This window comes from Dipodomys spectabilis, unplaced genomic scaffold (genome assembly GCF_019054845.1).
Source record: "Dipodomys spectabilis isolate Male_0828 unplaced genomic scaffold, ASM1905484v1 ptg000002l, whole genome shotgun sequence".
Classification (NCBI taxonomy): domain Eukaryota; kingdom Metazoa; phylum Chordata; class Mammalia; order Rodentia; family Heteromyidae; genus Dipodomys; species Dipodomys spectabilis.
In genome coordinates, this window is record NW_024870679.1 from 15,204,325 (window position 1) to 15,230,214 (window position 25,890).

The 25,890-nt window shown below is 38.9% G+C and overlaps 1 protein-coding gene across 5 annotated transcripts in view; it reads left to right on the top strand.

The window, feature by feature from the left end:
• Positions 1–670: 670 nt before the first annotated feature.
• Positions 671–25,890, top strand: part of Arhgap29 (Rho GTPase activating protein 29) — a 62,504-nt gene continuing 37,284 nt past the window's right edge. Inside the window, exons 1-2 of one of the 5 annotated variants that reach the window (XM_042676782.1) lie at positions 671–778; positions 18,699–18,935. In XM_042676782.1, coding sequence (XP_042532716.1) covers positions 18,731–18,935 — 205 coding nt within the window. In that variant the 5' untranslated portion in view covers positions 671–778; positions 18,699–18,730. Of the gene's footprint in view, positions 779–1,199; positions 1,257–13,697; positions 13,828–18,698; positions 18,936–25,890 lie in introns of those variants that run through there. The other 4 variants (XM_042676799.1, XM_042676791.1, XM_042676805.1 and 1 more) reach the window with 4 other exon arrangements.

Sequence of the window (25,890 nt, forward strand, 5' to 3'; positions counted from 1 at the left end):
ATCTAAATGACTCAATTTGGGGTGACCATCTCCCCCTCCTCCCCACACACCATAGTGAGTCAAACTAACCAGGAACAATGGATGCTAAGAAGTAAGTAGCAAGGTTAGGGTCTGTGCAGTCAACTAGCATTCACGTGGCTAGGTACTGTGCCTAATAGCTCCGTTTTGAGTAATTTAGTTTTTTTGTAAAACGACAGTTGAAGGAAGAAAGCAAAAGAGGGGGAAAGTTCAAAAGTTGGACACAAAATGTTTTTTCCTTTTGAGAGGTAAACAGGGAAGGGAAGTACAATCTAACAAGTTGAGAACCATCACTGGAAGGGACTCAGTGTCCACCTGAGAAGTATACAATTAAACAAGCTCGAAACCGCTGCTACTTTTCCCTCGGTGGTCCACCTGCGGGGCTGTAGCCACCAGGGCAAGCCTAGCGACCTTGGGGGGAGCCAGGCGACCTTGGGGGGGGCGGGGCAGGGTCTGGCCCGCAGCAGGCTACCACCCTTTCCCCGCCCCGACCAGCTTTAGGCCACACCCCCTCGGGTGTGGACCAATGGGCCGGGCCCAGGGAGGCGTGGCCCGGCGCGCGGGACGCGCGGGGCGGGGCGCTCGGGGCTGGCGCGGTCGTGGCGCTCGCGGCTGGAGCGGCGGCGGCGGCGGCTTGGTCAGGCGTCCGCGGCTGTGCGTGGGGGATGGGGGCGGCGAGCTGGGGCCCGCAGAGGCGGCGGCAGCGGCGGCTGTGAGAGTTCGGCGGGCGTCCGCCTGTGGGCGAGGATGGAGCCCCGCGGTGAGTGAGAGGCTGCGGTGTGTGTGGGGCGGGGGGGCGTCCGCGACGGTCTCCGGAGAGCCGCGGTCGAGGGTCCCATGGAGAGGCCACTGCGGGGGACACCCCGCGTCCTTCCGGCCCGGGGTTCCTCGCGGAGAGTCGAGCGCGGGACGAGGGGCGTGGACGAGCCGGGACGGCCCCTAAATGGCCGTCGAGGCCGTTGCGGACCCTGGCGCCGACGTTGCGGGCGTGCGCGGGGCGGGGCGGGCCTCGCGAGGCGTCCCGCAGCCCTGCGCCCTGTGCGGGCCGGGCCGGGCGTCGGTCGCGTCCGGAAGGGTTCAGGGGTGCCTCGGACCCTCGCCGCATTCGTTTTCCTGCCCGCCCGGGTTGCACCTCGTTGGCACTGGGATGGGTTATTATTATTGTTGTTGTTTTCTGGCGGGGGGTGTGTGAAGTTTTTATGGAGTTTCAAACCTGACAAACGCCCAGGAGGCTGCGGGTGAAGAACGCACACCTCGTATCCCACGTTTATCTTTTCTTATCGCCCCGGGTCCTCCAGGAGGCAGGCTGGGGTTGTTTGTGGCCCAAGGCCCAGAGCCCGGAGGTGTAAAAACATTCTCGTCCCCTCCCCCTCCCCCTCCCCCCCCACCCCTCTCCCTCCCTCCCTCCCTCCCCGGGTATCCCCTCTATCACTTCCTGCGGCTCCGGCACACCTCACCTTCACACCACTCCCTCCCCTCCCCCCCAAGCCGTAGTCTCTGGGCAAGTGTGTGCTTTGCAAAATGGGAATCGTTGGAGGGGAGAGGTTACAGTCACTGCATACTGGGAGAGCGTGCCCCCCCCCCGAATTTCTCTCCCTCCCCCCCTGCGACCCTATCGGTGATCCAAACCGGGTGTCCTGGAGGAGGAGCTTTCTGGGGCCCAGACCCTGATACTACACAGGGTTCAACTTGTCACCACACGCCCCGATTTATCACTCGTTTTCACCCCATCTCTAGGGATCTAGGAGCGGGGGTTCAGCGGCGTGATTTTTTTTTAAGGGGTAAGGACTCTTAACATCTTTTAATGGAGAATCTAATGGGGGGGGGGGGGTGTTGGATGTTTTGTGACAGTTTCAGGACCACAGCTGAAAGGGCCAAGGTAGGAGCAGCTTTCTTTCCAAGGTTACTTTTTCCCCCCTCTCCTCCTATTTGGGAATTCACATCACCTCTGCCCCCTTTATGAAAAAAAAAATTCAGATTTAGATGTGGAAGTGAATATTTGAATTTAATAAATCTCAACACCATAGGAGTCTTGGAGAATTAGGTCTTTATCCGCAGTGATTTCTTTAGGCAATTTGCCAGTAAAGTCTATTTAGACCCACTTTCTTATATCGTAGGAGCTGCAAGCAAAGAACGCTGGCAGTTATGCCTCATTAGCTTGACAGTGTATGTAGGCCTGGTCTTGTGTGTATGTGTGGGGGGGGGGGGGTGGGAAACCTTACCTGAAAAATGTAAGACAGGACTAGGTAAGAAGTGTCTGTATCAGTTTCTAAGTCGGCAGGCAAGAGAACTTGGAGATGAGAGAGTACTATCTAGTGAATGTTTTGCTAGCTGGTTATTCAACACTCCCCACTAAAATAGAACACCCATTCCAATTATCAGCACCTTCACCTCCCAGCTGTGAAAGCCCTTGACCTAGGAATGTGGGCTTTTTAGGATAACTGCTGTTTGGGGATACCTTGAATAATGTTCCTACTCAAAAGGCACCCTGGAAGGATTTTGGCAGCATTAGCTCAGAAAGTTTACCAGGATCTTTCTATGCTATACAGAGCCCTGCAGAATCTTCCCATCAGTTAGGTAGCAACAGACAATACCAACTAAATAAGGCCTAAAGCATCATATAATGGGTTTCCTGAGAGAAGTATGGTGAATACCATATGGTAGATAAGAGGAATGCTTATTTTACGTGGAGGAAATGTGAAGGTTTCTTGGAAGAAGTGTTTTGTGTGAGCTAGAAGGCAAAAGGATGATTTTAAAAGCACAGAAGTTAGAACAGGCCTCTGGAGCAGAATTGCTCTCATCTCAAATGCATATCAGACGTCACTGATCCAGCTGATGTGTTTCTGCATTGAAGTTTTGAAGCCTAATTTGTTTGCTTGTTTATGATTTCTCACTCAACCCCGCATGGTGATGAGCCACACATACAGGCACATTTCCAGCTATTCACATAAAGACATATTTATGGCGTAAAGAAACAAGGGAAGTTAAAAGGAAGATTAGGAGCATGATCTGGTTTGATAGAAACTTCTGTGGACTGTCCCTTTTATTCTTTGTCCTTATTACTGTGACAAGCAAATAAGCCAGTGTTCAGAAAGCAAACATTATCCTCCTTGGATAAGATCGTTTCTTAATAAAATGTTTCAGTACGTGTTGCTGAAAACATTTTCAAACATCATAGTCTTCCTTTCTAAGGACAACTGGAGCAATTACAACATATTTTTTTTAAATACTAGGGAAAGAAAGTTTCAAGGACTATTCAAAAAGAACTTCCCACAATTTTGCTTATAATTTATCTGATTGAACACAGTCTGATGTCAGATTTGTGGTTAGTTTGTCACATTTGTTTGTAGCTGATGGGCTTCCAAAGGACATTTAGTGTGTAATAGGATTGAGTCAGTCCTGAGCACACATTATATATGTGCTTTGGGGATTAAAAAAGGGAAGGAGAATCTGGATGGAAGAAGAATGATGCTACTGGTAGGGAGAATCTTGAGTAGCCAAAAGTAGATCCAAGGTATAGACCTTAAAAAAGAAAACCAACTAAAACAATGTTTTATTATGGAAATATCAAATGTACATGTGTATATACAAATATGTAGACTAAATAATACAACAAACCTTCTATTTCCAACTTCATTTAAAAAAAAAAAAAGACGAACTCAAGCTGTGCACCAGTGGCTCATGCCCGTAATCCTAGCTACTAAAGAAGCTGAGACCTAAGGGCACCTGGGGCAGAATAGTCCATGAGATGTCCTCAAAAGTTAGCTAGCAAAAAGCTGGTCTAGAGGCATGGCTCAAGTAGTAAAGCATAGACCCATAAGAAAAAAAAACATTTAAAAATTATAAACTCAGTCATTCTTTTATAAAAATCTCTACTGGACATTGATCCTAGGGCCTCAAGTATGCTGGACAAGCACTCTTATCACTGAAATACACTCCCGACTCTATTATATAAAGTTTTGTTTTAGCCAGGTTCTAGTGGCTCCCACCTGTAATCTTAGCTACTTGGGAGGCTGACATGTGAGGATCTCAGTTCAAAGTTAGTCTGGGCAGGAAAGTCTGTGAGAATCTTATCCCCAGTTAACCACTGAAAAGTTGGAAATGGAACTGTGGCTCAAGTGCAAAAGCTCAAGCAAAAAAAAAAGTGCAAAAGCTCAGGGCCAGTGCCCAGGCTTTGAGTTCAAGCCTCAGGACCAAAGTTTTGTTTTGAGACAGGATCTTACTGAGTTGCCCAGGGTGGCCATAAACTTTTGATCTTCTTGCCATAGCCTCCCAAGTAGCTGAGATTATAGGGTATGTCACCACACCCAGACAGTCTTCCTTTAAGTATATTCCCACTCATTTTAGTTCTCCATAATATTTTGAAGCACTTCCCAAACATATTATTTTATCCATAAATATTTCAGGGAATATTTTCCCAAAGAAACATTACTTTATTACATATAATACCAACATCATTCAGTATTTAATCATTATTATATTGAGTTGAATTCAATACAAATTCAAAATTAATTCATTGTTACATTAATTGAAGAGTCATTTGGATTTTCTGAGTTTTTCTATTCCTGTTTCACAGATTGAAATAAGGTCTAGATTAGGCCCATATTCTGTAGTTAATATGCTATATACATGCACAGACATCTACATGCTAATTTATTGATGAATACTTTATATATAAGAAGACATAGTTCCTAAGTATTCGCGTGGAATGAGTTTTGATAAATGTATATACCTATGTAATCACCACCATGGTAAAATGTAGAACATTTCCTTCATTCATGCTTGTCTGCAACTCTCCCACACCTGTCCCTGTGCAGCCAGTGATACATTTTTTTTAATCACTAAAAATTAACTTTCACATTCTGTAGAATTTCATATGAATGGAATCCTTATATACATATATTTTTTGTTGTCTACTTCAGTGGGGCATGAACTCAGGGCCTGGGTATTGTCTCAAGTTTGTTTTGTTTTGTTTTGTTTGTTTTGCCAGTCCTGGGTCTTGAACTCTGGGCTTGGGCTCTATCCCTCCTTGGGCTTCTTTTGCTCAAAGCTAGCACTCTACCATTTGAGCCACATTTTTGTTTTTGTTTTTTCTGAATACTTTATTGGAGATATGAGTCTCATGGGCTTTCTTGCCCTGTCTGACTTCAAACTGCAACCCTCAGAGCTCAGCCTCTTGAGTAGCTAGGATTACAGGTGTGAGCCACTGTGCTTGGCTTGTCTCATGGTTTTGTTGTTGTTGTTGTTGTTGTTGTTGATTTTTTCCCTCTCAAGGCTGGGTACTTTATCACTTGAGCAACAGCTCTACTTGAAGCATTATCTCATAGACTTTCCTACCCAGGTTGGCTTTGAACTGTGGTCCTCAGATCTCAGCCTCTTGAATAGGTAGGATTATCAATGAGAACCACCTGACACCTGTCAGACTTCTTGGATTTAGCATAGTGCTTTTGATATTCATAGATGGTTTCTTTCTTTGTCATGAATAAATGATGTTCCATGGTAAAATTATACCACAATTGGTTTATCCTCTTATCTGTTGATGGATATTGGATTGTTTATAGTTTTTAACCATTATGAAAAAATTTATTTGAACAAGTTTTAGACTGAATATATATTTTCATTTCTTTTTGTTATATATAAGAGCATAATTGCTGGGTTATATGCTAAATATATGTTTAACTCTATAAGAAACTGCTGAATTGTTTTTTAGTAATCTCATATCTTTTATAGTAGCATTACATCTACAGTTCTGCATCTGTGCCAGTCTAACTGGAATTGAGCCTTGTAATTATTTTAGTATCTCATATTTTAACTTGTCTTTGTCTGATATTAGATATTAATGTTGAGCATCATCATTCAGCTGTGTAGTTTCTTTTGCAAAGTGTCTATAACTCATTTTCTTGGTTTCTTTGTTTTCCTATTATTTGAACGTAAATCTTTTGTCAAATACATTTTTTCCCAGTTTGTGGCTTGCATTTCATATCTTAGCAATGTTTTTCACAGAGTTAGAAGTTAGAAATTTTATCCAATTTATTAATTTTTTTTATAGTTCTGTGTTTTGTATCTGTGGGAGAACTCACCTCCTATATTTTCTTTTAGAAAAAGATGCTGACACTTTATGTGCAGGCCTTACTTTCTCTGCTACTGAACTCTTTTATTTTAACTCAAAAGCAGTTATATGCAATGCATAATCATGCATAAAATGCATAAAAATAAAAAAATTAAGTAAAAAGCCACCTTTATTTATAAAACTCTCAGTGACCTCCTCTGATCCCTGAATTCAAGCTTGATAGTTTTAGGTCTCATTCATATAGATATAGATAGATATACACACACACACTTCTGAACTTTATTCTGTTGGCCTATATGTATGTTGATAAATTGAGATATTATCCCGTCTGTCTATTCTTCAATTTATTAAAATTGTATTTCATAGTTTTCGACTTAGGATGTTGCATACATTTTGTTAAACTTATCGCCTCCAAAATCTTGGGGTTTTTTGATGACATTGGAATTAATTTTACATTTTTTTTTCAGTTGTTAGCTTATAGAAATAAAATTGTAGTCTTATTGACTTAAATTATGTGTTGCTGAGCTCTTTTGCTCAAAGCTAGTGCTCTATTACTTTGAGCCACAGCACTACATCTGTTTTTCTGGTAGTTAATTGGAGAGAAGAGTCTCATAAACTTTCCTGCCTGGGCTGGCTTCGAACCAGGATCCTCAGATCTCAGCCTCCTGAGTAGTGAGGATTATAGGCGCAAGCCACCAGTACCTTGATCTGATGTATTTTATTAGATGGACTAGCTCAGGATATTTTAGGTACATTAGCATGTTATCTCTCATTAAAATGTTTTGCTTCTTTTAATCTGTGTTTTTTAAAAATCTTAGTCTTGGGCTGGGAAGGTGGCTCAGTGGTAGAGCACTTGCCTTGCATGCATGAGGCCCCCGTTTCGATTCCTCAGCACCACATAAGCAAAAAGAAAAAAGCCAGAAGTGCCCCTGTGGCTCAGATGGTAGAGCGCTAGCCTTGAGCTGAAGAGCTGAGGGATAGTGTCCAGGCCCAGAGTTCAGGCCCCACGACTGGACCCCCCCAAAAATAAATAAACAAATAAAAATCTTAGTCTTTTATGTTTGATATAATGTTAGCCGTAGGCTTATTGCAAATGCCTTTTATCCTGTTGAAGAAATTCCTTTTTATTCTGACTTTGCCTACTTTTATGTATGAGAATGGAATTTTGTTAGATGCTTTTTCTGCATCACTTGAGATGGTCCTGTATTTTTTTCTCTACTGAATGTTAAGCTAAACTAACATTCCTAGGACAAATCCTTTTAGCCATAATATTGGATTTGACTTGCTAATAGTATCTTGTAGAACTTGGTTTGTAGTTTTCTTGTAGCATCTTTAGTTTTTATAGCAGGGTGCTGCTGCCATAGAATAAATTTACGAAGTTCCTATTTCCTTTATTATCCAAGAATTTGTGTAGGATTTTTTCCCCTCTGATTCAGTGGATCTAATCAGTGAAACTCATCTAGATTTACAGTTTTCCTTATGGGGAGTTTTCAGTGATAAATCTGACCTTTTGATTTGTTTCTTTCATCAAGGTTTTATCTCCCAGTGAAATTTTCCATTTCATTTGAATCGTTGAATTTATCAGCATAAAGTATTTCTACATTCCCTGGAATCCTTTTAAGATCTGTGGGGTCTTTACTGATGTCCTTTCATTCATATCAATGGTTTTTGTTTATTTCTTAATCACTCTAGCATTTATCAGTTTTATCTTTTCAAACAACTGGCTTTTGGCCTCATTAATTCTTTCTCTTCCATATGTTCTACATGATTAATTTCTGTTCTTATCATTATTTCCCTTTCTTACTCAGGTTGAGTTGTTCTTTTCTAGGTTCTTAAAGTAGAATCTTGGAGCATTGACTTTTAACATTTTTTAAAATAATTCATCTAAAACAATGTATTTATCTTAGCATAATTTTTGCTCTATACGCTCCATAATTTGAGGTATGTTTTCATTTTTATTCGGTTTAAAACGTTAAAATTTCCCTTGTGAAAATTTGGGTCACAAGTTATTAAAGTATGTTTTACAATATTCAAATATTTTGGGATTCCACAGATATTTTTCTCTTACTGATTTTAAGTTTAACTTTGTTTAAGTCAGAAAACATATACTGTATGATTTCATTCCTCTTAAGCATATTGGGATTTGTTTTATGATTCCACATATGGTCTATTTTAGTGAACATCCTATGCATAGTTGAATGTTTATTCTGCCATTTTAGAGTAGAGTTTTTTTGTACATGTATGTATATTAGGTCAAATTGGTTATTATCAAGCCTCCTATATTCTCAATTTTCAGTTATTCTGTTAATGTAAATGAAGAGTCAATTACTGAAAATTTTAAGTTGTGGATTTGTCTGTTTCTACTAATCTTTTCCTTCCTTCCTTCCTTCCTTTCTTTCTTTCTTTCTTTCTTTCTTTCTTTCTTTCTTTCTTTCTTTCTTTCTTTCTTTCTTCCTTTCTTCCTTCCTTCCTTCCTTCCTTCCTTCCTTCCTTCCTTCCTTCCTTTTCTTTCTTTCTTTTCTTTCTTTCTTTCTTGTTGGTATGGTTTGCACTCAGGGCCTGGGCACTGTTTCTGAGCTTCTCTGCTCAAGGATAGAGCTCTGCCACTGTCAGTCATAGCACCACTTGTGGTTTTCAGGTGGTTATTGAGATAAAGAGTCTCAAGGACTTCTCTGCCCAAGCTTTCTTTGAACCAGGATCCTTATATCTCCGTTTCCTGAGCGCCTAGGATTACAGGTGTGAGCCAGGGTGCCCAAAACTACTAATATTTCTGTCAGGTGTTGTCTCATATATCTTAGAACTTCTTTTTAGGTGCATATATATTTAGGACTGTTAAAATTTTACAAAGAAATGACTCATTTATCATTATGAAACAATACTTTTTATCCTAGGTCATATTCTTTGTTTAACAAACATTTGAGTTTTCTATAATTAGTATTTCTATGATATATCTTTTTTGTTGTCATATCTGTGTGTGTGGGGGGGCGGGGGGAGACTGGAGTTTGAACTCAGGACCTCAAATTCTTGCTAGCTTAGGTGATCTTCACTTGAGTTGCCTCCACTCAGGTAGGTAGGTAGGTAGGTAGGTGTGTGTGTGTGTGTGTGTGTGTGTGTGTGTGTGTGTGTGTGTGTGTGTGTGTGTGTGTGTGTGTGTGTGTGTGTGTGTGTGTGTGTGTGTGTGTGTGTGTGTGTGTGTGTGTGTGTGTGTGTGTGTGTGTGTGTGTGTGTGTTGCTTCTGGAGCTTGAACTCAGTGCCTGGGCTGTGTCTTGTATCTTTTTTGCTCAAGGCTGGTATTCTACCACTTGAGCAACAGCTAGATTTCTGGCCTTTTTTTTTTTTTTTGGTGGTTAGTTGGAGATTTGCATCTCATGGATTTTCCTGCCTAGGCTGTCTTTGAATTGTCATCCTCAGCTTCCTGAGTAACTAACATTACAGGGGTGGTCTTTTTACTGGTTATTTTGGAGATGGAGTCTTGCAAATTTTCTTTCCCCAGCTGGCTTCAGACTAAATCCTCTGGATCTCAGCGTCCTAAGTAGCTAGGATTAAAGGCGTGAGCCACCGGGGCCTGGCATATAGTTGAATCTTAACTTTTTCTCACTCTTAAGAATATTTTCCTTTTTATTGGAGATATTTAGAGGGATTGAATTTAAACCCATCCAACAAACAATCTTATTGCCTTGCCATCTTTTATTTGTCCCATCTGTTACTGTTTTTTTTTAATTCTTGTCCTGCCTGCTTTTGGATTTAGTTTTTAAAATCCTATTTATGTTCACCAATAGCTTATTAGTTGTATCTCTGGAGATTTTATATATATATATATATATATATATATATATATATATATATATTTGTCATTTTATATTTATATATGTATATATATATATATTTGGGTTTTGGTGGTGGTGGTGGATATGGGGCTTGATCTCAGGGCTGGGGTGCTGTCCCTGAGCTTTTTTGCTCAAGGCTATCGCTCTTGTACTTTGAGCCACAGGTCCAGTTTTCTGCTAGTTAACTGGAGATAAGAGTCTCATGGAATTTCCTGCCTGGGTTGGATATGAACCTTCATCCTCAGATCTCATCCTCCTGAGTAGCTAGGATTGCAGGTGTAAGCTACCAGCACCCACTTAATATATATTATCTTTATCTTATTATAGGCCTCAAATAATAACTATGCTATTACCCTTTATATTTTAATCTCCCTCCTCCTTTATACCATTATCATACGTGTTACATATATATATGTGTGTGTGTGTGCCATAACACATTGTTATTACCTATGTATTAGCCATGGAGCTCTATTGAGGTGAGTTTCCACTAGGACTAGGATTATAAAGTATGCTCTTCTTTTGTCTTCCCTTGGGTGTTCAAAGTCATTCTCCCTGTCCAATAAAAACTCAGAGGTCACAGCTCTTTTGGACACATGGAATTGTTCAGCTACAGCTTTCTTGAAATTCTTTGCCCATTGTTTTCAAGTTTTGCCTTATACCATGTACATCTTAGTATTCAGGAGAATTAATTCCCTATGCAAATTTCTGGAGCTCTTCCTTTTCCTTACTTTCTTCCTCTCTGATCTGTCCTTCAATTTGTAGCTCCCTCAATCTCCTGAAACAATGATCCCCATCTCCTCATTTTTATCAAAAGTGCCATACTCCTCTTGGCTTCTCCCTTCCTTTGCCATCATCTAGAATCTAACTTTAGGCAAGAGATTGGCTTACCTAATTTCTTTATGAGTCTGTCTCTCTCAGAGATTACATATAGACTTATGCTCTATATAGTCCAGGGTCTAAAAATAATATATATTTTATTCAGTTTTCTAGTTATTTACTACAATGAAAGGATAGATTTGGTCTAATTTATCCTTTCATTTGACAAATTTTTCAAGGGTTTTTTTTAAAGAGAATTTTCTTTTAACTTCTTTTGCAACTTTTTTGTTGTTGTTGAATATATCAGGCTAACTGTACTGTAAAATGCCTAACAGTCCAGATTTTGCCTAATGTATTTTGTGGATAATTTATCACATCTATCTGTCTTATGACTTATAAAGTTGTCTGTAATTATTGTCTGATTATTATAGGGTATCTTAACCTTAGCACTTTTGACCATTTAGGGCAAGATAATTTGTTGAGGGTAGGTGTTCCTGTTCATGTAGACTATTTGACAGCATCCTTGTCCTCTCCCCACTAGATGTCAGTAGTAACTCCTTCCTCAATTGGGACCACCCAGAATGTCTCCAGAGACTGTCCAATGATTTTAGGCCCATGTTGTGCTATGACAAGTCCTCTGCCTAAACAACAGAATCAACTTCAAGATTATGAAGACATTTATCTAGCAAAATTAACAATACAGAATATACTAACATTTACAGATAGATAATTTTCTATTCAATCTGCTACCAGAGACATTTTGAAAAGAACACATGAAGAAGATTTGAGGAATGTGTTGGTTGAGGCTACACAGAATGACTCACACAAAAGTGCCATGTAGAGGATATGAATTTTCATTTGAAAAGGCCAAAAATAGTAGAGACAGTAGTAATATAAAATGGTTTTAAAATACATGCAATTTCTTTTCAATTATGAGTTGCTTCCAGAAACATTTTTCCACAACTGAAATATTTTAAAATGTTGGACTTCTGTAAAGATACAAGAATGGTTTTACTTTGGTTTTATAGTTGCATTACAAACCCATAATTTTGGACTTAATGATAAACATTTCATTAATGTACTTTTCATCCTTAAAATTTATGTGGTATAAAATTATTTTAAATAAAGTCAGGACAGGTTAATAAAATAAGCCTTTTAATTTAAATTTAAGTTGCCATTTTTGTATTTGCAAATGTCATCTGGATGAAGGATGGCAGATAATACTTTTTTTCAGAAGATGTAAGAGCAAGAATGATACTAAGAGGCTTAACAAAAACTTTCTTTAATAACCCTAGCTATATTTTAACCACCTAATAATTCTTACAGATTGGAATGTTTTTTAGGTGTCTTTCATATTACTAGTGATTTCAATCTTGGTACAGTTATGATTAAGGTTTTAGTGGCTGAAATTTTAAAAGTTAAGTCTGAAATATAATTATGGAGCTAGGTAAAAAAGAGCTTTCAGTTTTATCTTTTTCAAGTAACAACCTGGGAGGTGGATAATTAACTTCATTTCCCTCAGAACTTTTTGCTTGTGTGAAGTGCCCCTTCTCCTTCCTTTATCTGAGGGTGGTCTCTCTCTCTCTCTCTGTGTATATATATATATATATATGTGTGTATAATATGTATATTATAATATATATATAATATATATATGTATATATATTATATACATATATATATTTATATATGTATATATATATCATCCTGGTTTTTGTCTCAGTTTTACTTATTTCTAACTTATTTTCTCTTTCACAAACTCCCTTGTCTCTGTAGTTCCTGTCTTCTTTCCTCTACTTTCATTTTTCTTCTTTTTTCCCTCTATTACCACAATTGTCTGTCTCTGTCTCTTACACCTTTCTTTGCTTTTTCCCCCCTCCTCTCTCCTCTCCTTCGTATGCCTCATCTTCTGTCCCCTTCAGTATGGGAGTTTGAACTCAGGACCTCATATTTGCCAGGCTGGCACACTACTCTTCAAGCTACTCCACTAATGCAGTTCAAAGATAGTTTAGTTTTGAGGTTCTCTGGGTATTTGTGGCACAAACTTGGTGTTCTGTTTGAGGGCTGATGGGATAAATTTGTGTGAGTCTGAAAAATCACGTTTGTCTTTCTACAAACAGCTTTTCCTGCAGTGGTTTGAAGTTAGAAAGTATCCCATTCTCCTGCCTCACTACCCCACTTGTCACTCTGCTACACGTTCACCTCCTTATTTCTCTAATTTCACCGGTTGCTTGGTTTTTGCCCGTCTCCCTGTGTGTACACTCCCACTTGCTTTCCAGTTCTCACACTGTCCTGGGTCGTTTTCAGTTTGTCCTGTGTGTGGTCCTTTCTCTCTGTGCCCCAAGACTATGCACCGTCAGGCTGGCTGTGTTTCTGGGTTGTGCCAGCACTGAGGTGGATCGCATGTTGCAGTGGAACGCTTGCTTGTGCTTTCCACCCTTGCTGCTTTCTCCGATCGTTCTTCCTTACTCGTTTTCTTTGAGGTGGTTTGCTAATGCGGTTGGAGAAAGTAGATAGGTAAAACCCGCCAGATAGTTGACGGTTTGGAGGTAGCTAGCGCATTCTGGGAGGGTGCTGCCGGCGGGGTGCCCACTCCCTGTGTGGCCACCTCTTGGGTTGCAGGGCTTGGGGAGGACGGCCAAAGGTGTCCCACAGAACTCTTACCAGAAATAGTTTTCATCTGGGAACGCCCATTAATTGGATTGAGGCTGCAGGTGACTTTCCCCCTTGCTGCCAGCAGCAGACTCGTCCCGAGGCACTAGGGACGGGGTCTGGGCTGGGGTACAGATGACAGCCGGCGAGCAAGTGGCCCCCACCTGCTTCAGGCCACGCCTCCACGGGCGCAAGCCAATGGGATGGGGCGTGGGGGCAGGACTTTTCTGGAGGGGCGGGGCTGGGGCGGGCGCTCGCGGCTGGCGCGGTGGTGGCGGTGGCGGCTGGGGTGGTGGCGGCGGCGGCAGCGGCTTGGCCGGGCATCCAAGGGCTGTGCATGGGGGATGGGGGCGGCGAGCTCGGGCCCGCAGAGACCGCGGCGGCGGCGGCGGCCGTGAGAGTTTGGCGGGCGTCCGCATCGGGACGCAGGATGGAGCTCTGCGGTGAGTGAGAGGCTGCGGCTCGCGGGCTGCTGGCCCGCACTAGGTCGCCTGCGGCGATAGCTGGCGAGCTAGCTGCACTCCGGGGTCCCGGCGGCCCTGGCGCGGGCCCCCGAGTGGAGGTGGTCGCGGGCAGGACCTGGGATGACGGGCTGGCGGTTCTCGGTGAGGGTCCCACGGGTCCCGCCGGGCATGAGGGGCCTAGGGAGGACCCGAGCCGCGGCTGGGTCGCCGCCGAAGTGAGCTCGGAGCTCGGGGGAACAGCACGCCGCACGCCGGATGAGAACTTCTCGCCTGGCCGCTCGCTGATGCGGCTCGCAGTCCCCGGGACGGGTCCAGTTATTTAACTCGTCTTTCCCTCGGGGAAACTGAGGCCAAGCCTGCCCAGCGCGCCGAGCAGTGCCGGACCACGGCCGGTCGTGAGCCGGGGCGCCGTTGGTCCCGCCACCCTGCGGGGCTCCTCACTCTTCGGGCGGCCCGGCCCCGGCCCCGAGGTATTTTAGGATTCCCTCCAGAATTGTTCTCCCAGGAGTCCTCGGGGTATTCTGCTTGAGCATTCTTCAGGCTCTCCAGATCGTCCCAGTTATGTGCTGTGCATATTTGCGGTCTTGAACTCGAGGGGACACGTACTGACGGACGAGCCTCGTGAACCCCGCATCTGGTTTTATCTGCTTCTCTTAAGAGAATTTGCCTAATTCCTTTTCTGGGGAAGGAAGTTCCCTTCAAAAGGCCATGCTGGGCGCCCCCTCCCTTCCCCTGGGTGTGGCGCGCAGGTCCCCGTCCCTTTGCCCAGCGTGGGGAACCGGGCCGTGCTCTTTGGCACGGGATAGCTCCGGCCGGCCAGAGGCTACCCCTGCCTGCAGGAATGCTAGACATTTGGAGCGTGGGAGGCTGGGCAGCTTCCTATTTTTTAAGCAGGCTGCGTCCAAACTGCACAGGAATGAAGTGTATGTGTGGTGCATGCCTGCCTTGAGAAATTGTTTGCATATTACTAATAAAAACTGTCGTGTTCCCGTTCTGTTTTTGTGGGGGGTGCTTATTAAAAATACAAAGACCTTCAGAATTAACGACTGATTTTTTTTTCAGTATCTTGAAATAGATTCTTACCAAGGCAGAAGTTGTGCTGAAATAGCAGATTTCTGAAATATCTAGAATAGTTCCTCAAGTGGAAATAATAAAGTGGGAAATATTAAGTACAGGTCTTTGCAGCATTTTATATGTCAGAGTTCAGTGACTAAAATAAAAATCACCCTTATTACAGTGTACATTATGGGGTTTTTGTGTATGGGACCGTGGATATTTGATTGACATGGGATACTCGAGTTTTGGGAAAACCACCCTTTGGGAGATGAGGATGTTTGCATCCACAAATATTTTGCTCAAAAAATCTGTTTGCACAGTTCAAACTTCACTTGGAAGCAGTCTTGTAGGTTTCCATGAAATCAGTTAAGCCTCAGGGATTGTTTCCAGGGCTGTATTCTGGCTAGCAACCCATAGATACAGTGTAAGACTACAGTTTGTTTATTACTTAAGTGTGCTTAAAAACAATCTCCCACAATAAAGTACTGCTGGTAGTAATGTCTTAGTCTTCTTGCTAGGTACTATGCTAAGTACTTTGCACACACTAGCACTTAAATTGCCAGTTAAATTGCCTGTTGCAGTCTGTTATTAACTACATTTTATGTTGCCACTAACTAGAGGATGTTCATTTTAATACATGGGAAAGTAGTGTATATGATCTTGAAAAATGTCTATTATCTAAACTTTCTCATCATTTTGAAAGTTTGGTTTAAATTGGTTATTCAAAACATCTTTTCAATTGTAATGTTTCATTTAAAAAATTTTAAGTGCCAAAATAATAAAAACTAACAAAATTAGCACATTAATCATAGTGCTTTCTTAGAGGTAGAATAAATCCTTAATTTTTATAGCCATCTTTACCAATGGCAGTCACTAATTGTCTAAATTACTAAATTTAAAAGCTGCCAGAAAGTTAAACAGAAAAGTATAAACTGCAAAAGTGATTAAGTTTGTTAGTCTAATTTTCTTAGTGATTTTTAAAAGAGCTGTGCGCACAAAGCAGTTGAGTTTTATTGTTGTATTTTTGTTGGTGAAAAGGGGGATTTGGACATAATAATGCACAAATATTGCCACAGATTCATTTTAGAAATTAAGAATTATTATTAGATTATGAACTACTTTAAAAATTATATTCCCAGAAATAGTAAGTTGAAATTAACAAAAAGATTGCATAAGGGAGATTTAAAAGGTTTTATCTTGTTTTCTTTCATTTAGCTTCATATGCTTCTTTTTCAGAGAATTTTAGAGAATTAAAAAAAAACTCTAGCTAGTTAGAATTATTTTATTATTATTACTTTATTGTTTCTGTGAAAATCACTTGTAATAACTTCTAATCCTGTAAGTCCACAATTTTTTCTTCAGATTCTTTCATCCTTCAAAGTTTGAGAAAGCTATCCTTTATATGCTGAGCATTGTGCTGTGAGCAAGGAAACATGGTTAACTGACAGACCTGGGCTTGATTTCCTCCAGATTGTAGATTAGATGGGAAGACATGAAGAATCTATTTGAACTCTGATTCATGCATTGATAGAAAATATAGGATATTATTGACTTTGTAGTAGAGACTACTTGCTGAGGAATCTGCTATAGTTTGGTGGTGGTGGTATAGGGGGACTGCAAGTCATACAAGAAAGGAGATTTCTTTAATGAAGTGATCTCTGTGCTGAGCATAGTAGAACGTAAACCAAGGAGAAAGAGGAGTATTTCAAGCAGATAGAACTACATGTGGACAGGACCCCGAGTCAAATAGTTTGTATTTTTTTTTTCAAGCTTTAGAGCCAAGTATAAAGTCAATTTAGTGAGTTACAACTTGCATTTATCATTAAATGAAATGATATTTTAAAAAAAATCCAAACACATCACAGAAATCCTTAGCCAGAGTCTGTGTTTTAGGAAACACATGCATTCTTACATACAACAGCAACGGTATTCACAAGTGTACTGGTTATGATGCAAAGTTATTTCATGCTGTAGGTAACAATAACTGTTATAAGAAGGAAGAGGAGGCATGTGTAGTAGGAGTGCTGAGAGCTAGGAATATGACTTCAGATGACAATTCAGAGGGAAGTGGGAAGCAGATCTCATTGTGACTTTTCACTTGTTCTTTGGGAGAGTTTTGAGCAGAGCAATGACATCATGAGATTTATGTTTGAAAAGTTCACTCATAATGTCTGTAAAGGGACAAGAATTGATTTGGAGAGATCATCTGGAAATTAGTGAATTAGTGCAGTAGCTCAGATCAGAAATAGGGGTAATTTACTAATGTAATAGTGAGACAGACAGATTAGAGAACTAATCAAGAAGGGAAAAAAATCTGAGTTGTGTTTGACAACAATATAACAAAACTTTCAAGACAAAATATTTGAAAAACTTGGTTTTTGTCTTTGTTTTGTTTTAAGACAGTCTCTTTTGCCATTATAGCCCAGGCTGCTTTAAAACTCTCTATGTAGCCCAGGCTGCGTATTCTCAATCCTCCTATTCTATCACCTAATACTAGGATTACAGGTGGTAATGCTGAGCTAATTTAATTCCCCTAGTTGTTTTCTTTTTTATTTCAGGAAATACAAACTAAATTAGGACTTGTAATTCTTGAAAAGTAAAGGGAGGATGAATAAGGAACAATTTAGAACTTTCTTGAGGGCCGGTGGACCAGGATTAGATTTTTAACAACAAAATATATTTTGTGATCCCTTGTGCTGAAACATTACCTTTTTATTATTCTGAAATCAAAATATATTTATTCTTAATCTCATATTTATTTGTTCATGCAGAGTATGTGAGAGAATTGGACATCCTTAGAACTTAATTTCAGCAAACGTATTTTTGATGAGCCTTGATAAAGCAGACATGTGTTCTTGTTCTCCTGTCTATGCATCTTTATGCTGCCATAACTGAACTTCTTTTATGTGCTGAATGGGTACTTCGTTCACATTCAATTTTTATAACAATTTTCCTAAGTAGGTGTTGTCAGGATGTTTTTCTCACTTTGTAAGTGAGCATAGAAAAGCAAAGAGATGATAAACGGCTTATCAGGTCATACAGTGGATGTTAGAGGAGGATTTTGAAGCATTTATTTTTTCAAAGCCCCTATTTCATCCTTATTTTTGAAAGTGATATTCTGGAGGCAAAATATGACCTTTCCTTCTGGCATGTGAAAGATTAGAGCAATATTTAAAAATTAAAAAAATTCAATACCCCTGGAATTAAGAGGAAGTTATTTAAGAGCACAGATTTTGGTGTCAAGGTTGATTTAGGGTTTAATTCCCATTTTATCATCTAAGAATGCACACAAAACTTCAACCTCTAAACCTTATGTTCCTCACTTGTGAGATGAATATCAGAATTGTCAAGATTACTGGACACTTCATAAATGGAAGCATTAGCTGGGCCTGGGTGGCTCATGCCCATAATCCTAGATACTTAGGAGACTTAGATCCGAGGATCGAGGTTCAAAGCCTGCCAGAGCAGGAAAGTCCGTGAGACTCTTATCTCCAGTTAACCACCAGAAAACTGGAAGTGGTTCTGTGGCTCAAGTGGTAGAGCACTTGTCTTGAGCTGAAGAGCGCAGAGACAGCACCCAAGGCCAGGGTTCAAGCCCCGTGACTGACCCTCCCCCCCCCCCCCCCAAAAAAAATAAATGGAAGCATTAGAATTGCAGTGTTTTATTTATTGTTAAAGATCTAAATATAGAATTCTAAGGTGGGCCTTGGGCTATTGGTGAAAACTTAGTATGTTTGCCTGGCTGATATAGTGTTTGTGTTTCTCTTTCTTGTTTTTGTTTCTTTCCCCCAAAGGATTTCAGTTTTTCTGACTGTTTAATGAGAGGATGATTGCTCACAAACAGAAAAAGGCAAAGAAAAAGCGTGTTTGGGCATCAGGCCAACTGTCTACTGATGTTACAACTTCTGAAATGGGGCTCAAGTCTGTAAGTTCCAACTCCATTTTTGACCCGGATTACATCAAGGAGTTGGTGAATGATATCAGGAAGTTCTCCCATATGTTACTATATTTGAAAGAAGCTATTCTTTCAGGTTTGTTAACTGTTTTTTCTTAGCATTCTTACTGGATAGTTTGTTAAGTTTGAATGCCAGTTTAACTACAGATAAGTGTGTATACTTTGGTAGGAACAGGATATTCTGCTTTAGTTATTTCATGACTTTTCCTCCCAAATGTTTGATGTTTACAATGTAAACCATTTTGTAGTCAGATAATAGCACAATGCACAATAAAAAGCTTTGTTTAGTGTGAGCAAGCAAGACAGTGAAAAAGAAGAATTAGTTTCTTCTTACAGGTCCATTTTACATGGGAAAATTTGGAACCAGTGGTGTTCTAACCTTTCTGTCAATGGTAATACACTGATTGGTTTTTAATAAGCAGACTCATGTTTATAAATTACATTGTTGACACTTTGCCTCAAATTCAGTTTTCCATATTATTGTCAAAATTTAAAAATGATTGCATTTGCATGAAACTTTTTCCGCAACAGTAAAATTTACTTCGTTTTTGCTGACCTGTAACCTTTTCTTAAGGTTAAGGGATAGTCACAGGATTTATTCTCTGTCTAGAAATGGATAATGGAACATGAAACTCGATTCTTCCGAAGCAAAGGACTATATGCATTCCTAGAGCTTTCAACTCTTATATCTACCAAGGTCTCTAAACTTTCACTGTCCCTGTAATATTCAATTTGATTTCAGTAGTAATAGTTAGAAGCAGTTCCTGTTCTTTTGTGATAAATAGCAGTTTGTAATTGTTTATCTAGATGGAGAAAGTGAAGATTTCCAGTGGTATTTTATGAGACTCCTAGACATTCATAGACAAGTATCAACATTTCAGCATATATTTCTGCATATGTGTTAAGTGTTTATGCTGATACATGTTTTGTAAAACAGAATCTAAAGCCACATCTTGTGCTGGTACTAAATTAAAATTTTATTTCTAAATAAGTTGAACTTTTTAGTATTAAAGCTTAGTATTTGTGTTAAAAAACAAATTAGAATAGCTTGAATTTGGTTTTGTTCCTAAAACAGTAATCATACGTTCTTTTGAACTTGTGTAAATATTCGTAGAAAAGTTGTTTATGTTCTATTAATTTTAATAGTTTGATTTTGAAGCTAATTGTGCATTTATTAAATGTCAGTAAACATGTTATTGGTGAAAGATATCCTAAAGATATTACATTAGTAATAAATTTCTTACCAAAAATGACACATCTACCATTTATATAAAGAAGTATAATTTTGTAATAAAGATATGTTAACTGGGTTAATTTTTTTAAAAAATTAAGTTTACATGTAGTAAAATTTATCCTTTCTGGTGTCGTTTTCATTTCTGGTTAATTTTTTTAAGATGAAATTTAAAATGATAAAATAGTTGAAAATTTTACTTCATTTTAAGGTAAGACATTTTATTTAACACAGCAACTTAAGTTATTTTATTTTATTTTATTTGTCGGTTGTGGGGCCTGAACTCTGGGGCCTGGGCGCTGTTTCTCAGCTCTTTAGCTCAAGGCTAGCGGTCTACCACTTGAGCCACAGCCCCAGTTCTATCTTTTTCTGTTTATGTGGTGCTGAGGAATCGAACTCAGGGTCTCATGCATGCAAGGCAAGCACTCTACTACTGAGCCACCTTCCTAGCCCTTTAAGTTGTTTAAATTAGTATAAGTAATATTTTAGTTAGAATTTGTTTATTGTTATTTTCCTTAGGATATTTATATTCTTTAAAAATTCTTATGTAGTTATCTTTTGTTTCACAGATTTAAAATGGAGGTATTTTAAAGTGAGTTGGACCAATTAAAAGTTTTTTTTGTTTTAATTTATGATTAGATAATTCAAGAATTAGAAAGGAAGAGGATTGAAGTTATCTTAAGTGAGGAAAAAGAAAAAGAAAAGTATAAGATACAAAATGAGCTGGGCGCCCCGGTGGGCTAGGTGGCTCACACCTATGATCCTAGCTACTCAGGAGGCTGAGATCTGAGGATCACAGGTTCAAAGCCAGCCCAGGCAGGAAAGTCCGTGAGACTCACCTCCAATAAACCACTAGAAAACTGGAAGTGGCGCTGTGGCTCAAGTAGTAGAGTGCTCACCTTGAGCTGAAGAGTGCAGGGACAGTGCCCAAGCCCAGAGTTCAAGGCCCACGACCAATTTTTAAAAAAATACAATTTTTTATTAGTATTTTTGGCCACAGAATTTTCATTTTTTGCCCCAATTTGATTTTAATATTTGATTTGTAAATCATAGTTAAATGGACATATGTCTGCCCAACAAAAATCTATTGGAAATTTAACAAGAATTTGTTTTCTTTGTGTTGGATCATTGTTACCAAAGTCCAGAAATACTCTTTAGTTAATTTGAGTTGTAGAACCTTTTGGTTTTGTTTTCTTTAAGGAAGCATGAATAAACATATGAAAGAAACCCATTGTAAAAGATAAGAATACTTAGTAGTATTCATGTGTTTAATTTTGATCATGATTTTAGAGTATCAGACTGACTTATTTACAAGAATCACTGAGATTTAGTCTTCAGAAAGGCAGATGAAATAATAGGACACAACTATTTCAGGTGGCAAAATTACACATATTCCTGTGGACAAAGGTCATGGGTATTGAGAAATATCCTAGAACCTCTCTAATTACCACCATAGCCATAAACAGCAGCCAGGTTTTTCTCTTGGAGTGCAAGAGCCTTGTGTTTTCTCAGTGCCTTCCTCAATATTTAGTCTTGTCTCTTTACTATGAAGAGTACCAGTCTTTGGCCTTGTTTGTTATATATTTATTCACATGCATTAGCTGTTTGCCCTTAAGTATAATGAATGTGACTATAGAGTTAAGTTACTTTCTTGTCTTATCAGAATATAATTTTTATGTTTGCATTAGCTGTAATGAGGTCATGATCTACAAATTCATTTGACTGTTGCCTCAAGTGTTTAATCATGTAGTTGAAGTTAGACTTAAATGAATAGACTTGTGATTGGTTTATGGTTATGGTCTCCTTTGTCTTCATAGTAGATAAGTAGAAATGATGTGTAGGTTGAGAATCCCTCATCCAAAACTCCAAAATTCAAAACTTTTTGAGCCCTTTGGCCATGCAAAAGTTTTAGATGTCAAACATTTTGAATTTTGGATTTTCAGATTAAGGATGCCCAGCTATTATAGTCTATGAAAATATTCCCAAAGTGAAAAACCCTAAAATTGGAAATATTTCTGGTCTCATTTGGATAAAGGATGTCATTTTTGATAAGGGACACTCAGCTTCTAAAATTATATGTGATACTTTTCATTTTACAGAATACTTGCACACAGAAAAATGTTTAATCATGAGTTTTCCACAAAGGTAGATACCTTTACTCTATTTCATGACATATATGTAATATGTCATACATATGTACATAAGTATGTATAACAAAGATCATGCACTTTTGTCAGTCTTCAAGTTTTGATAATTAATGTCTTCCTTTGGAGCCTAGATGTTAATGGAGAAATGTATATTTTTTCCATGTTGTCTCAGCTCTGTCATATGGTAGACACTCTGCAAACACTGCTCAGTTTTCACTATTTCTTTAGCTAATTCTGTGGGAATTATCTCGTTTCATTCTGTGTATGATAACCATGAGATTAATTAAAAGTAATAATGTAGCCCCTCAGTTACAGTAGCTACTTTTCACATACTCAGTAGCAGATGTGGCTTGTAGCTTACCTTTACAGATCAAAGATACAGTACATTTTGTTATTTCAGAAACTTCTGGCAAATAGTGCTGGTATAGACATTTGGCCTTCATTAGTATTGAGATGAGTTCTTGAGTTACAAATAAAATTTATATTCGAAGAGTACACCTGAAATCCTAGCGACTCAGGAGATCTGAGGATTATAGTTCAAAGCCATCTTAGGAAGGAAAGTCCATGAGACTCTCCAATTAACCAGCCAAATGCAGGAAGTACAGCTGTGGCTCACAGCGGTAAAGCACAAACCTTGAGCCAGAAAGCTAAAGGACAGTGCCCAGGCCCTCAGTTCAAACCCCAGGAATGGCACAAGAAAGGAAAGGAAAGGAACAAAAAGGGGAAAGGAGAGGGGAGGGGAGAAGAAGGGAAGGGAAAAATAAGAATGAGGATGTGGCACTTGTACCACATGCTGTCATTTTATCATTTTGTGATTCAAGGTTTGATTGATGTTGGAGACTATTCTGATTTATGTACAATACTTAGCTAAAGACAGCTGAATATTTGTTTCAAATTGTGTGATGCATTTTACAGAGTATCCCTTCTCCCTATGCCCCATGCCATCCATTCTGTGATTTTTTGTGTGTGTGAATTTTATGATAGGTGTTTTAAATGTGACATTAATGTAAGCTTTCCAAATAGGACTTTGAAGCTCATATTGTAATAGTGATTAAGGAACTGATTAGAAAAAAAAAGTGTTTGTCAAAGGGCTCTGTGCAAGCCAACAGTTTTAATATATGCATGAAATCTTTCTTCCTTTTTCTTTTCTTTTTCTTTTTCCAGTCCTGGAGCTTGAACTCAAGGCCTAGATGATATTCCTGAGTGTTTTTACTCAATGATGGTGATTTATTAGTTGAACCACATTTTTACTTTCAGCTTTTTGGTGATTAATTGGAGATACGAGTCTCACAGACTTTCCTGCCTGGGATGGCTTCACACTATGATCCTCAGATCTCTCAGCCTCCTGAGTTTATAGGCTAAAAGATTATAAGCATGAGCCACTGGTACATGGTTGAATTTTTCTTTTAACTTACAAATAAAAATATGTGAGACCTTAATATGAGAGATCCTGAGATTGTGAAAACATTCCATTCTTACTTTGATATATAGGGTAAGTGGTTTTGTGACAAGTGGTTTTGAGTTTGGTTGGTCTTACACAAGTAGCAGGTGTGGAATTCCCTGTTTTAGATCTTTTGCCAATGCCATTAGATACATTATGAATAATTACAGGGATAATTTTGGCATCTTACGTTAAAACATTGAAGGTACTCACTTTTGTATGTGCACTTGGTGTTTATTGATGATTCTGTACATTACTATGGAGTGTGAGTATTCAGGTTTATAGTTGTTCTTTAAGAAGTATTGTGTTCCATAATTCAAATAACAATCTTAAATGTTCTTCTAGCTTATGTGGTAATTTTAAAGTATGTCTTTGTGACACATTTCCCCATTCCTAAGTAGTACAGTATTAATTAGCAAATCTTTTCAGTTTCGTTAGAAGGAATAGTGCACATTGTCTGCTTTTTCTGCTATTTGCTACTTGGAAGTATTGACTAACATTATAAAGTATATTGAAAGGAAAAACAATGGTCTAATGACTCCTGTAAGCTTTATCTTTCAATTATATATATATATATATATACTTCAAATGGATTTTAATGAAATTTACTATTGTGACTATGGTTGCCTTCCTTTTCTGATGTCCTCCCCCTTTCTTTTTCTTTTTTTGATGGGGGAGGGGTGGTGGTGGTTTTTAAATAGGCTAGGGAAAAACATACAGATTTATTACCAGTTTCAGATAAACTACTTAACATTTTTAAAAAATGTTTTCAAATTTAAGAGTATATTTTTATTTTATAAAACATAATCTGGAAAAAATTATGCTAAGTGGAGTAAGTCAAATTCAGAGAGACAAAATTATGCTGAGTTGGAGTAAGTCAGACTCACATATCTGAAAGTTAGGTATAAATTATAAATGTGTATGAAAAAACATACAGGATCATATGCTTTTATACACAAATGTTTTGACTATAAGTATGATATACTCAGGGGAGGTTTGCAATAGTGTAACTCCTTTAAGTTACTAACTTAAAAGTTAGCAATATGAATACCAGGAAGCAGAAATGTGTTGTCAGGAGGCAAGGAGAGTTCAGTGGGAGGCAGGGCAGATGAGTGGAGAAAGGATGAATGAATGCAGTCCATGTTCAGTGTGCATATATGGCTGTGTGTAATATGTAACATATTAATATGCATGGCAATGTGTTAATGAGTTTAGATATGTAAAGCTCTTAAAGTAAGTGTCTTCCAGGTATTATTTTTACAATTCCCAGTAGCAGAGTGAAGAAAGCTGCTGCTCCTCCGCGTTTACTTTCATCCTGGGAATTCAAAAGTTAGAAGAAAAAAAAATTAGGAGTTTCCTAGTGATAAGTTCTGATGCTTTTTTCCTTTGGTTGTTTTCATTGTTTTCCCTAGAGAGCTTAAGCTGAATTAACAAGACTGGCTTTAAAATTATTGTCAGTTTTTCTTTCTTTTTTTAAAGCAAGGAAAACATGATTTTTTCATTTATTTACTTAAGTATTTCCATGAAGTGTTTGCAGTATAAACACTAAAGTATTGTGTTAGTGCATGAGAACCAAAATGTGGAGCTGGCTAATCTGTTTTCACTTGATAAGCTGAATGAAGCAGAAAATAAATGGCACAAATGGGTAAAATAATAAATCTAAATTAAAATAGGACTAGATAAACAAGCAAAGTTTGGGATTGTGCTTTACTATTCTAGATAACCAGTATTAAGACCAGTTGGACTTCAGTATATTCACATTTATGATACCTTTGTACTATAAGTTCAACTTTATCACATTTTTAATGAGGACATAGTGACATTTAAAGATCATCTTGTATTTAGGTATAGGACTAGAATGAATATTGTAATTTAAATTGCTATGTAAGCTGGGCACTAGTGGCTTACATCTGTAATCCTAGCTACTCAGGAGCCTGAGATCTGAGGATTGTTGTTTAAAGCCAGCCCAGGCAAGAAAGTCCATGAGACTCTTATCTCCAGTTAGCCACCAGAAAACTGGGAGTGGCACTATGGCTCAAAGTGATAGAGTGTGAGCCTTGAGCAAAAAAACTCAAGTACAGTGCCTAGGCCCTGAGTTCAAGCTCATGACTGACCAAAAAATAAATTGCCATGTATATAAAACATTCTTTTTTCCATGTAGTTGGTTAACCCTTTTGTTTGTTTTGTTTTTGGGTGGTGGTGGTGTGATGGT